Source organism: Miniopterus schreibersii (genome assembly GCF_964146895.1).
Source record: "Miniopterus schreibersii genome assembly, chromosome: 2".
Lineage (NCBI taxonomy): Eukaryota > Metazoa > Chordata > Mammalia > Chiroptera > Miniopteridae > Miniopterus > Miniopterus schreibersii.
In genome coordinates, this window is record NC_138102.1 from 161,111,455 (window position 1) to 161,124,858 (window position 13,404).

A 13,404-nucleotide genomic window follows, 5' to 3' on the forward strand; every position below is an offset into this window, starting at 1 on the left:
TTTCCTGTATTCTCCCACCCCAGACAATTCTTGTCAAACTGTAGACCATGCTGCCTACCACATTGAAAAGGCTAAGGCCCATTTGAGATTCTTTAATTGTAGGACTCTGCGCCTTAAATCTAAATCTGTATGCATCTTCCTCCATTCCTTACACTTTTGAGATGTATCTTTCCTACACTGATCTCCAGTCCTATCAGTTAAAGCGCCTCTTTTTACATGTTTAATATCCCCCTGTGGAAGCTGACATAAGTGGAGCCATTTCAAACTAGAGCCTGAGATGCCACTCCAGGGGAGCTGCCTTGCCCATGCCGCTCCTCGGACCTGTGAACTGTTTGCACTGGGCCAGACCTTTGAACTGGGCTAACATCAAGATTGTTTTACAAGCAGTTTTTGGTAAAACCAGCAGAACAGCAGACATTCTGATCATAAGGACCGATGACTATGGACTCTCTCTTTGAAGGTAGAATCAGTAGCCAATCATGTATAGCTCGATAGTAACTCAGCTTCACAATGCCAGTTCAATTTCTTTCTTCTATTTCATGTAATTATTCCTTTCCTCATAAACCCCCCCTTCCCTCACTCTGTAATCAGGATACTATTTGGGTTTCTGTCTGAATCTGTGCTTCCCAGATTACATTTCTTTGATCCCAAATTCAGGGAGGGGCAAAAGTAGGTTTATAATTATTTGAATGGAAAGTAATACAATAATTAATAAATAATAATACAAGAATAACTGGACCAGCATGGCTCAGAGGTTGAGTATCGACTTGTGATCCAGGAGATCGTGGTTTGATTCCCGGTGAGGGCACAAGGCTGGGATGAAGGGCCCGATCCCCAGTGGGGGGTATGCAGGAGGCAGCTGATCAATGACTTTCTCATCATTGATGTTTCTATCTCTCTCTCTCCCTCTCCTTTCCTCTTTCTGAAATCAATAAAGATACATTTAAAAATAAATAAATAAAAATATAAGAATAAACTGTTTTGTGTACTTTCAACTGTTAATCTATTTGTCCCACCCCGTTACCACTGTCTTTCATTTTGGCTTTTGAATTTTAACACCCCACTCTAAGTTGCTTTTGTCTTCCTTAAAAATGTTCTATTGCTATTTTAATCAATAAAATCTTCCCTAATCTATTCCATTCACTTAAAATAATGTCCTTTTATTTATTTTTTTACCATCCCATTACTACCAGTCATCTTTAAAGAACAGGTAACTTCTGCAAACAGTTCTCAGTTACTCTTTAATCTTTGCAAACTGATTTCTCCTTCCAACACTTTGGAGATTATGTGACCTCCTAATACAGTTCCAACCATGCAACATCTAAATCTCAAAGTAGCTGAAAGTAAAGACACTGACTCTAGAACAACTTTGGAGTTGGAAATAAGGACATGGGAAACAACTTCATTGAAGTTATAGCTGAAGATTGTGGAACAAATAATTCCTTGTTCAAAACATGTGATCCTCTAGAAGGATTTCATTTTCACAATCTTAGGGTAACAAAGTTCTCCTTGGATAAAAAACCCTTACCCATGTCCTCCTCTTTACTTATCTAAATTTTATTATTCCTTAAGTTTCAAAAGCTTCTATCTTTTATTAAAGTCACTCTTGATACTATGGACAGAAAAGGGGCTTTGGGCCCACCCAAGGACCCCTCTGTTATTGCCCTGGCCAGTGTGACTCGGTTGGGTGCTGACCCGGGCACAGAAAAGTTGCCAGTTCGATTCCTGGTCTGGGCACATGTTTGGGTTGCGGGCTCAATCCCCAGTAGGGGGGTACAAGAAGCAGCCAATAGATGTTTCATTCTCACATTGATGTTTCTCTCTCCCTCACCCTCCCTTCTTCTCTCTCTCTAAAAAATCAATTAAAAAATATTTTTTTTTTTTTCTAAAAGGGGCCACATGCTAAACCTGACATGCTCAGGGGAGACTAGCATTGTGGGTCCTACAAACTCAGAAACCAAAAGTAACCACACAGGATGGTCTGAATGTTAAAATTCCTAACTACAAGTAGGTCAAGGTGGGTGGTCAGGTTCTAGGCCTATAGCTTCCTTGACAAAGATCAATCTCTACCTTAAGTGAGCCTGCCTGTTGTCTTTTTGCATCTGCAGTAACACAGCTTTGGAATGTCAGTGGAATCTCCTTTCCCAGACCTCTCGGGGCACACCCACCTCACCAGAGCTCGTGACCACAGAGCCCCTCATTGTTATCTGGTTCCCCAAATACCATCTCTATGTGCTGCAAATGTTAATTATTAACTATGCTGTACCCACCAATGTGAAAGAAGCATCTGTCTCTCCATTTTACTATGTATCCAATCTCCTAGACTTCCCCATTTGCTTTCTCCCTCCCCCTGAATCTACCATCAGTGGATTTCATGCAGCCTTTCTTATGTCTCCTCCTTTGAGTCTAATGTATAAGCTACAGGACTGTCATTCTTAGGAACTTTTTCTCAATCCATTGAGATTTTTTGCTTCCCTGCAATTGTCATCACTTTGGCTCAGATAAACGCATAAAAATTCTCTACAGATTTGGATGTTATGTCGACAATACACTATTCAGACTTTTGTTCTTTACAGAACATCTGTATTACTAGTAAAACACCAATATAAAGTTGTGAAGGAATTGCAGTTGAAGGGTTGAGAATAGGCCTTCCCAAGACGTGCCACTTTGGCATGTAAATTATTTTGAACTGAAGGCAACCCAGACCCTGCAGGTTTGAAAGAAGTTTTTACCTCCCCTTAAATAATTTAAATTTGGGCCTTGTCCATAATGGAGTTAAATTTGGGCCAGGAATAACTTTTGATGACCTATGTATAGGACAAGGTAAGCACATTAATTACTGATCATCTGCTTGTTTTATTGTCTGGTGAATGACCTTCCTCTCCTCTGCATCCTCCAGGTGCCTTACTTGAGCTCAGAATGCCATATATGCCTCATTAGAACATTCTGTCTCTGAGCCTATCGTATATGTGGGGGCCTATGACTCATGTGTTTGGGGTTGCCATATGTACATGTTATTAAGTTTGATCACTTTCTCTTATTATTTTTTTCACATCAAGTTGATTATTAGACCAGCCAAAAGAACTTAGAAGTGTCGAGGAAAGTTTCTTCCTCTCCCACACAGCTTTGGCACCAAGACTATTTTAAACTGAAAACATTTAAATATTATTTGTCCTTCTCTTATTTGACTAAAACAGAGCCTCCCTAAAATACAGCTACCATTCTTTGTTGTGAGCTAGTTTCCTATAAATTCCAGAAATCAGGAAGGAGACAGACTGCCTACCATTAGCATAAAAAATATATATATACCTGCCCCAGCCAGCATGGCTCAGAGGTTGGAGCATAGGCCTGTGCATCGAAGGGTCTCAAGGTGGATTCCTGGTCAGGGTGCATGCCTGTATTGCAGGTTCCATCCCGGGCCTGGGTTGGGGCATGTGCGGGAGGCAACCAATTGATGTTTCTCTCTCTCTCTCCCTCTCCCTTTCTCCCCCTCTAAGTCAATAAAGAACATATTTTTTAAAAGTTTAAAACTAAAAAAAGTAAAAAATGAACTCTGGTTTGCCAAATTCAACAAAGAAATATCTGGAGAGTGGGGGAGAGATTTTGGAAATTAAATATTACAAATTGGAAGAGCAGACATGATCTCCCTAGTTCACAATTATTCCCTCTTCTGCAGCAACTAAAGCCAATGTGACCAAACCATTTCAATTGGATCAAGTAGCAGAACCACTGATCTTGGCTGTGCAATCAGAATCCTGCTTTTAGAAATTTAGAGTTGGATCTAATAGAGAAGTTAACATTTCTTTAGGTAGCTGGCCAAACAGCATTTCAGCTTGAGAGCTAGGCTTTCTATAGGTTCTGGAAAAGTAAGGGAAATGAGTCCATGGAAAACAAGAGAAACATAAGAAGCAATTATACAGAGAGGAAATGAGGGGACAGGCATACAGAAGTTTTGGATTGTTTGTTTGTTTGTATATTTCCAAATTTTTGCTGAATTCCTACTCTTAAATTCTGTATTGATTCCCTCTACTCTTGAAAAATGTTAATTTTTTTCTGCTTAAACCAGTAAGAGTTGGTTTCTGTTAGTTTCAAACCAGATGGTCCTATTGTTATTCCAACATATTGTTATATTTGTAGTCACTTGTACTCAGAGCCTTGACTAGAGGTAGAAAGAAAAAAAGCAAAATAATAAAATAATCAATTAAAAATATTTATTGGGTCATTATTTGTCAACAAACAGTTGATATGTAGAACAGTAGCAACTAAATTTTGTTCAAAGATTTAATCTTGTTTTGCAAAATAGTTATCTGTAACAGCAAAAGAAAATATGAAACAACTTTAAAGACATTCTAAAGCTTTAGATAAATAAGAATTATCTGGTGAGCTTAATGGAATACAGACTCCTGGGGTCCATTCCCAGAGACTCCGAGTCAGTTTGATTATGATGGCTATACAGGGCTTACACAGTTCTATATATCAATGCTTGTTCTACCTCAACATTTATTTCAGTAGCTAAACAAATGTTAACAAAACTTTCCTAGTTGCATTCCTCCTTCTTCACTTCAGGGCAAAACACTTGCGAGTAATGCTGCTTTTAAAGATTTTCATCAGTGGACTCAAGGCTATGCAGTCCATACCAGCTTTACCTAGATTTTTATGCTATTTGCAAGATTGCTTACCATGTGGCATAAAATGAAGTAGTTGTGTTGAATTATTAATAAAAATGTTTATACTAAACTTAGTATTAGAAAAGAGTTGGTATGGAAATGCCGTGGTAGTGCTCCAGATCTTCCCTGAATTGGAATTAGTGTCAGCCGCGTGATATGTTTCTCTGATTCTGAAAAATATATATGAAAAAATTACTTAGGACAAGATTATAAGAAACTCTATGCGCGATTTGCTATAGAGGATTGAAAATATGAAAACTATCAGCAACTGATTTGTGGCACAGTGCTATGAGCTAGGTCAGATTGATGAAGACTACAATTATACCAAAAACAATCAGAAACAACCATAGAGGTCTTTAAGCTTCCCCAAGAGAACCTCATTCGAAGCAATTGAGAATACATTGTCATTCAAAGAACATAAAAGTTCACTCTGCACAGTGATTACTTGCTTTATTGACATTGCTTTTGAAGCCTGAACTCCTCGTCTTGTTTTTTGTTCGTGCTTAACTTTTTGAAGTTGGAAGACACTTATCTTAATATAAGGATTTTGGTAGACACATTATCTTGTTTGTCAAATTGGTAAATACCATTTTTGGCTGTCCATTTTCCTTAAATTTTTGGATTTACACATCTTTGAATTTTACATAAATAATTGAGCTCAAAAGCTGTTTGTACATTCTGAACAATTACTTTTTGCTCAAATGAGTCAGAGAATTGCAAAATAGTTTCTCTTTAGAGCCAGAAGCCTTGAGATCGATCCTGGCTCTTCCATTTAGTTGCTTTATAGTCAGAGGCAACTTATTTGACCAGTTTCTTTGCACAATTGAGGATATTTATATCTACAGTAGTCTGCACTTAACCACAGTTTTGCTTTCTGTAGATTTGTTATTGTTGTAATTAGCTAGTTAATATTAATACAAGGAAGAGAGCAAAGGAGAGGCCAAATGTTATAGCGTGGCCATCTGGGCAGCTTCACCGGGAAGCTCGAGCTTCGCGCTCCCCAGGGAACCACTGGTCCATTCCCTGCAGATCACTGGGGGAAGGGATTGAACAAAGGGGGAGAAGGGCACAGGTGCAGTGAAGTCAGGGTGGTGTAGGGAAGGTGCTTGTCTGTCAGTCTAGCCTGAGGAACAGTAGGTTGGCTAGGGGGTGGACGCCATCAGAAGTGCATGAAATCTTGGAAAGTTAAAATTCCCACACAAAGGAACTTTCTCCTGTGCTGCTTGTTCTCTCATGTTCTCTTGCTCTGCCACCTGCACTCGCCCCTGTGTTTGCTTATGCTCTCCCCATAGCCACGTGGTCTTAAGCAGCCTCCCGGACCATGGCCATGTGGACCCTACACACAATGGACTGCAGTTGGGAACACAAGCTAAGCTAGCCACATGCTGGACTGGACGTTAATTTGGGGCAGACATTCTGGGCGGTGGCCTCAATTCTGGCCCTGCTGAAGACAAGATCGGACTTCTTCCATAGAGAGATGGACAGAGATGGGCCTTGGAGGGGAGCCCCTTTAATTTTACATCATCAGTAAAGCTTTCCATGAAACCCTGTCCTCCTGTGGGAGCCTCAGGAAATTCTTTTCCTCATCGCACCTGAAGAACTCCACTTCCACCAATAACAGTTTCAGTTACCCCAGTCAAACATGGTCGGAAAATATTAAATGGAAAATTCCAGAAATAAACAACTAATGAGTTTTAAATCCTCTAAGTAGCCCAAGGGAATCCTGCACTGCCCTGCTCCATCCCACCTGGGATATGGATCATCCCTTTGCCTAGAATATCCACCTGTGAGTCACTTAGTAGCCGTCTTAGTTATCAGACCACCTGTTGGATATCTCAGTGCTTGTGTTCAAGTAATCCTTATTTTACTTAATAATATTCCCACAGCGCAAGAGTCGTGATGCTGGCAATTTGAGTATGACAAAGAGAAGCCACAAGAGTTTCCTTTAAGTGAAAGTATGTATGTATAGGAAAGGTCATAGTATATATAGGGTTCAGTACTATCTGCGGTTTCAGGCTTCCACCGGGGATCTTGGAACATATATCCGTGGGTAAGGGGGGACTACTGTGCCACATTTTAGATTTAAGGTGTCAGGTTCCTAGTAATAGTTGTCATTTTGTTACAGTGAGTAGCTTATTCCCGAGGAATCAATACTGATATCTTTAAAGACCCTAATATAGGAATCTAAACTGTCATTTTCAATTTCTTCTGTGAACGAGAGCATGAAATTAAAGATTAAATATTTTTATGGATGTGGCATGCTTTGTTTTGTATTTTTGTATGTGTGCCTTTCAGTTCTTCCAATGTGGTTATGAGTATTTTAGGCAGGGGCCTTGCTTTTTTGTTTGCTTGTTTGTTCTACATTTGAATATTTCATAATTGGACTAGTTATTAGACATTCAAACAGCCTTTTAAGTTAATAATTAAATAAATGATCTAAACTTTTAATCTCAAATGATAATTTAGTAGGATGCTGCTTTAGTTGATAAATATGCTGAATTTATTTATATGTATATTTATAATATTGAAAACATCTATAAATGATAAAAGTCAAGAGAATTAAAATGCACAGACATTAAATTTTTAAAACTTCCAGGAACCTTAACTATAGAAGAGAGACAGAATTATATAAATTTTAATTGCTAATGAGAAGTTGGTCTTTAAAAAGGCATCTCCCTTTATATTAGAAATTTATTTTTAGAGTAGCAAAAAAGGGATCAGTGATATTTTTTGTAATATCCCTAGTGGAAAAAAATTTGTTTTTCAATGGATAAAAACTTATGCAACTTCAAATTCTGGAATCCCATTCAAGGTAAAACTGAGTGATTAAGAGAAAGACACTCATCATTCTAAATACTATATCCCAGAAGAAAGGATAAATCTGTTAGTTTGGGACAGAGCCATAGGAGTCAGTCACTTATGTCATTAAATAAAATATTAATTCACTGCAGATTAAACTAGCAACAAATAGCAAGGGCAGGCCTGAAATTATAAAATATTCAACTTTAATCAAATTTTCAAGAGAAAAACATTATTTGACTATAAACAAAACAACAATACCAAAAGCTGATTAATGAACTAATTTGTCATAAATTTATACTTTTCATTCTGTTAAAGGTCACAGAACTTTTTATATGCCAAATTAATCACCTTAGTGATGTTAAAATAGACAAATTTATGCAGATACAGAAATTTCAAAATTTAATAAAATACACTACTTACTTTTTTACTTTGTCACAAAAGGAGGCCAGACTCATATTACTGCCTTGAGGTACTTCAATTAGCTGAATGGAACAATCTATCAGCTTAAAATAACAATTATTAAATTAATATAGTTTGCTGTAGAGAAAAGATTAATTCAGTACTACAATTTTTATCTTGTTTTAATGATTTATTATTTTTAATTTTATTTTTTTAGATTTTTAATGAAGTAATATATATAGAAAATAGCATATAAAATTAAATTTAAAATTTAAGTTTTGAGGAATGTATACAACTTATATATCAATATCCCAATCAAAATATAGAACATTTTCATCACTTTAGATAGTTCCCCCACATCTCCTTCTGTCAGTCTGTACATCTATTTGGTAACTACAGTTAATTTAGATTTATATCATCATAGGTTAAATGTATGTGCTCTTTTGTTTCTGGCTTCTTTCAATTAAGTGATATTTTAAAATTTATCTATGTTGTCATACATACCAATAGCTCATCATTTTTATTGTTGATTAGTAGTATACTAGGGCATGAATATTATGTATCTTCCTGTTGATGGACGTTTAAGTTAAGTTTTCGGATATTGTAGAGAAAAGTATTAATTTTCCTATGCAGATATTTATATGGATATGCTATATTTCTTGTGAATGAATCCATAAGTGGCTCAGTCAGAAGGTGGGTATAGGATTAACTTTACAAGAAATCATTTTGCTTTACCTGTTTTGAATTTGTTATTAGGTACATATACGTCAAAATTTATTATGCCCTCTTGATTGACCCTTTTATCATTATGAAATGACCCTTTTCTTTCTCATAATTCTCTGCATTGAACCGTACTTTTTCTGATATTAATAACCACACCAACTTTCTTTCGCTGGTTGTGTTAAATCTTTTTATTTTTTTTCTCTTGCAACCTGTCTGTGCCTTTGTTTCTTAAGTTTGTTTTTGTAGACAGTAGTAAAGTCTTTTTTATTTAGTTTCTCGATTTCTCCCTTCTGCCTGGAATGCTTAGCCTATTTACGGTTAGTATATTTATGGGCATTTTGGGATTTAAGACTGCCATGCTGATACTCTTTTCTATTTGTCTCTTCTATTTTATTTTGTTCTTCTGTTTCTTCTCCCTGCCTTTTTGACCATTCAACACTTCCCTTTTCTGGAGGACTGATGTCCTATGCTGCATGTTGTTCAATGCCTACAGTCAGTTGCTTCATATATTTTGTCTAATGTCAGTTTTCAGTGGTAAGGGAAAGCTGAGCACTTGGGACACTGTCATGATCAACAGTAGATGTTCCTAAAATTCATTTACTTTCCACTCAGATCAGCTGAGGTGCTGCCTCCTCCCCAAATCCCTCAGGCAGAATTAGCTATTTCTTCTCCAGTGAACTCACCCTCTCTGTTATTTTGCTCTCTCATCTTTATTTGTTTGCAAATTCATCTGAGTAATATGCTATTCCTGAAATCAAGTATCCTGTCTTTTCTTCTTTGAACTGGTTATTTCTAGTTTACAGTGCATACTTTAAGAATATAATAAATAGTTGCTGAGTAAATTAAGAATCTTTTTCCTCAGCCTGTAGATTACAGCTGCAATAATATTTCTTCTTTGTACTCTTGACTTTGTTTCACTTATTTCTAGACTCCGCATAAGCAGAGGAATGTTCCAATATAGTACAAGAAACTCTATAGTTACTAAAATAATTGGAAAACTACTAATGAAACCATTAGGATGAATTGCACAATGATTACTTAATTTTCTACTCTTGGAATGATCCCAATAGAACTTGCCTGCCAACGGTATAATTTAGGAGCCTCTGAGTAAAGGGACATTTCTCTTATTAATAATAATCTAAAGTTTTAATTCATAGTAGTGTGACCCAGAATATAAATGTAATGAAATTTATGGGTTTCTATGTGTGCATAATAATATTATAGAAAGAAAATCAGATAGAAAATACTACCATTAAAACTTCCAACTGTGATATTTTTATCTAATAAAATGTAAATACTATAACATTTTATTTAGATTTGATGTAACTGGAACTTTAAAAATTATATTATAAAAATTTTATTGTCCTTTCTCCAGAAAAATATCATTACTTAGGGAACACAGATTTAGTGAATAATAAATGACTTTTTTTCAAGCATATTAATACATTTCTCTATTCAACATAATGAGTTACTCTCATTACTAAATTAATCCAGCATATTATGAAATGATTCAAACTTATATTTTTAGGTCAACACGTATGACACATACCTCTTTGTTCTTTGGCGATGCACCTTCCCACATCCTGGGTGGGAATGAACCTTTAAAGAGCATTAAAGAAGGTTCCACAGTGTTCGCATTTCTATTCCTTTTGTTCTCTCCTTTTGGCATGAAGTGAGTTGAGCAGGATGGATATACAGAAGGAATGTTACTTTCAAATCCTATATGGTAGTTATGATTTTTATTTTCCAATTCTTTTTGTGAATTAATTTTATCCAAACCAGTGGATGATGGAGCTAAAATATTGAATCCGTAAACATCAGCACCATGACGTTTCCCTGTGGGGTTTCCCCAAGGGCTTTCTTTATTCATGTTTTGAGGATTTGGTAGCACAGAAGGCCTAAAACCAATTACTGGTGTTTTTCTAAGTTGGTGACAAGAGAGTTCTGAGCTTTTAGAATTGAATTCATTCAAGGATATTTGCTGTGTTTCATCTAATGAATGCTTTGGTGAACTGGGCACAAAAACGGTGTTTTCTTCAATTTCACTGTGATAGAGTGGAATTTTGTTATTGATTTTGTCTACTAGCTGATCAAAACCCAGACCGACTTGGCTAGGAGAAAGGGGTTGATTTACAGGGTGTAATTCCTGGTGCTGGTGCTGCTCATCATGTGATTCACTGGGATTTAGATCCGTTTTCCAGCAATATGCCATTCTTTATTGTATGTAACTTGGAGGCTCACTCTGCTCCAAATAGTTCCTTAATGATATTAAAGAAGACAGGAATTATCCTAGGAAAAAAGCATAAAAAGAAACAAAAAGTTCTTTGATTAATTAGTAATAAAAGCTTGCAAGAAAGAAATATGATGAATAAATATAAACAATTTCTCCTTAGCAAAATAAATAATTCATTGAATAATATAACACTTCCTCAAGGCTCACGACATTAAAATCCGGGGGTAGTATTGATTCATAAAACTCCTGTGACAGAAAAATAAGTTCAGTTATGACAGGAGGTTCCTGAATCAATCCAAAGTCAATATTCCCCTTTGGGTTCCTTTTGTCACTGAAGAGCCACTGATCTGCACCAGCATTCCCACCACCTCTCCCCCTGTGTCTTCAGTCATCTATGTGCATGCTAGCACGCGAAAGCTACTTTCTTGTTAGCTAAACAGTGTCTTCTCCATCAGCAATCAATCCACCCGTAGGCACGGCCTTCATGTTTTTCTCCCCTCAGTACCCAATCGACTTGTAGGTTCTTTAGGCCCTTTCTTCTCCGCCCCCAAACTTTTTAAGTAATTGCAAACTTCGTGCATCACTTCTCCAAAACGACTCCCATTAAGGTCATCAGTAAACTCTCATGTCAGTAAATTCAACTGACATTTATCCCTCTCTAATTCATCTCTGCAGCATTTGATTTCATTTGCTGTACTTATTTTGAAGTTCCTTGCTGCCCTGTGTTGGCTTTTCTGATGCTGTTCTCTGAGTACTTTTTTGTTTGCTTTTGCTCAAAGACTCCTTCACCTATTATTAATTTTCCACTTGACTCTTGTCAGAGCTGCTTTTCTTCTCAATTGTTCTCTCCTTGGAAGTTATTTTATACCTCCTGTGGTTTAAATGACCATTTATATGTCAATGACTCCAACCTAGACTGTTTTTATTATTAATATCGCCTTTCACATTTAAAAAAATCTCCAACAGAAAGTCCAAAATTTAAATTATAATTCACCCAAGAATCTGCTCTTATTCTAGTGTACTCTGACAGAAAAGGGCCCAACCATCCACTCTATTGCTTAGACCAGAAACCAGGGTTTCATCTTTGAGTCTTCCCTCACTTTTATTCTTCTATATCCAATAAACCACCAGTTTCTGTAGGAAATCTGTCTCCCTCTCTGTGTCATCCACTGCCACATTCCCAGTCTAAAGCTTTCATCTTCTCACCTGCAATGTTGTATTGTCTCTGAAGCTGCTTCTACATTTTCTGCAAACTGTTCTTGTGTCCTACATCCAATTTTTAATATTGTAGTGACATATTTAAGAAACTAACTCAGTATCTTTTCAGGAAATAGCTTTTCATTGGTTTTCAAATGTCTCAAGATAACATCTACAGTGAATGTATGTAAGATTTCTCTTTCCCATTATATCATCAGACCATGTTAATCTTTCTCACTTATAACTCTATATCAATTCTTTGCTTCATTCAGAGTTGTTGCTCATTTGTACTTGTTGAAAGATGATCTAATAAATTTTGAAAATTATAATTTTTAAATTCTATAAATTATAATTGAGTAAAATAAAATAAAATTGTAAAGTATTTGGGCCATTTTTACAGATTTATTAATTTCTTTAACAATTATATGGATGTGTATTAAAGACAAAAAAAATTTAAAGGATAATTATGATAATATATGACTATCAGATATGATTCTTTATCAATCTGTTTTGCAATGGCAATTGATTTATATTATATAAGCACTAAAGATTTACTTAATAGCCTTAAACAATAAATAGATTTATTATACTCCACTCAAGAAACTGAACTGATAAATTTAGGGAAATTTTTCAGTTCAGTTAAGTCAAGAAGTTGAACTGATAGATTTGTGAGAGATTTTTCAAGGGGTATAGAATAAAGCATTAACAAGAAATTGATCTGTAAAGTATGATTCCAAACTATTCTGATCTATGGGTCACACAGATATATTATCTACCCAGAATCCCTTTTTCAGGACTTGTTATTATTTTATCTCCACGTTATTGGTGAAAGCTATGTTTCATTAAAGCAAATTACACTCCTTCATTTGTCTCTGTCATGGAACTTAGAATTTCAGCAGGTGTGACTTTGACATCTAGAGCTAATATCCTGTTCCAGGCTTCCTTAGCCTAGTCTGCTCTGTCTTAGCTTAAATACAGTAAACGTGGCTGGCTATATAAAAATGACTTTTACAGTTTTCAGTGGTTTCAAAATAATTGTTTTTAAAATGATTTTTTAATTTTGTACAGCCATTAAAGGAGGTCTTTAAAAAAGGTATCAGTGGTCTGATGCTAAAAGTAAATATTCCTTTAGGCTGTGCCACCTTGTTGCTGTTAGTGATAATAATAATAAATAATGTCTACATTTTTTGAGCACTTACTCTGCCCTACTGCTCTACAAAAATGTACATATTTACATGTGTTAACATATTTATTTCTCATCTCAACCTGTGATATTATTACCACCTAAAAAATGAGGTAACTGAAGCAAAGAAAAGGAAGTCAACTTACCCAAGGTCTCAGAAATAGTCTTCACTGATTCATTTTAAACAGGAATTAAAGAGA

General features: G+C 35.9%; 1 protein-coding gene across 5 annotated transcripts in view; it reads right to left on the reverse strand.

Moving 5' to 3' along the window:
• Positions 1 to 10,803, reverse strand: part of PIK3C2G (phosphatidylinositol-4-phosphate 3-kinase catalytic subunit type 2 gamma) — a gene marked incomplete at both ends in the record, with an annotated part of 233,519 nt that extends 222,716 nt beyond the window's left edge. For 4 of the 5 annotated variants that reach the window (XM_081128961.1, XM_081128959.1, XM_081128958.1 and 1 more), the window contains 3 exons: positions 4,680 to 4,837; positions 7,890 to 7,972; positions 10,141 to 10,803. In XM_081128961.1, coding sequence (XP_080985087.1) covers positions 4,680 to 4,837; positions 7,890 to 7,972; positions 10,141 to 10,803 — 904 coding nt within the window. Of the gene's footprint in view, positions 1 to 4,679; positions 4,838 to 7,889; positions 7,973 to 10,127 lie in introns of all 5 variants that reach the window. The other variant, XM_081128960.1, reaches the window with a different exon arrangement.
• Between the last annotated feature and the right edge of the window lie 2,601 nt (positions 10,804 to 13,404).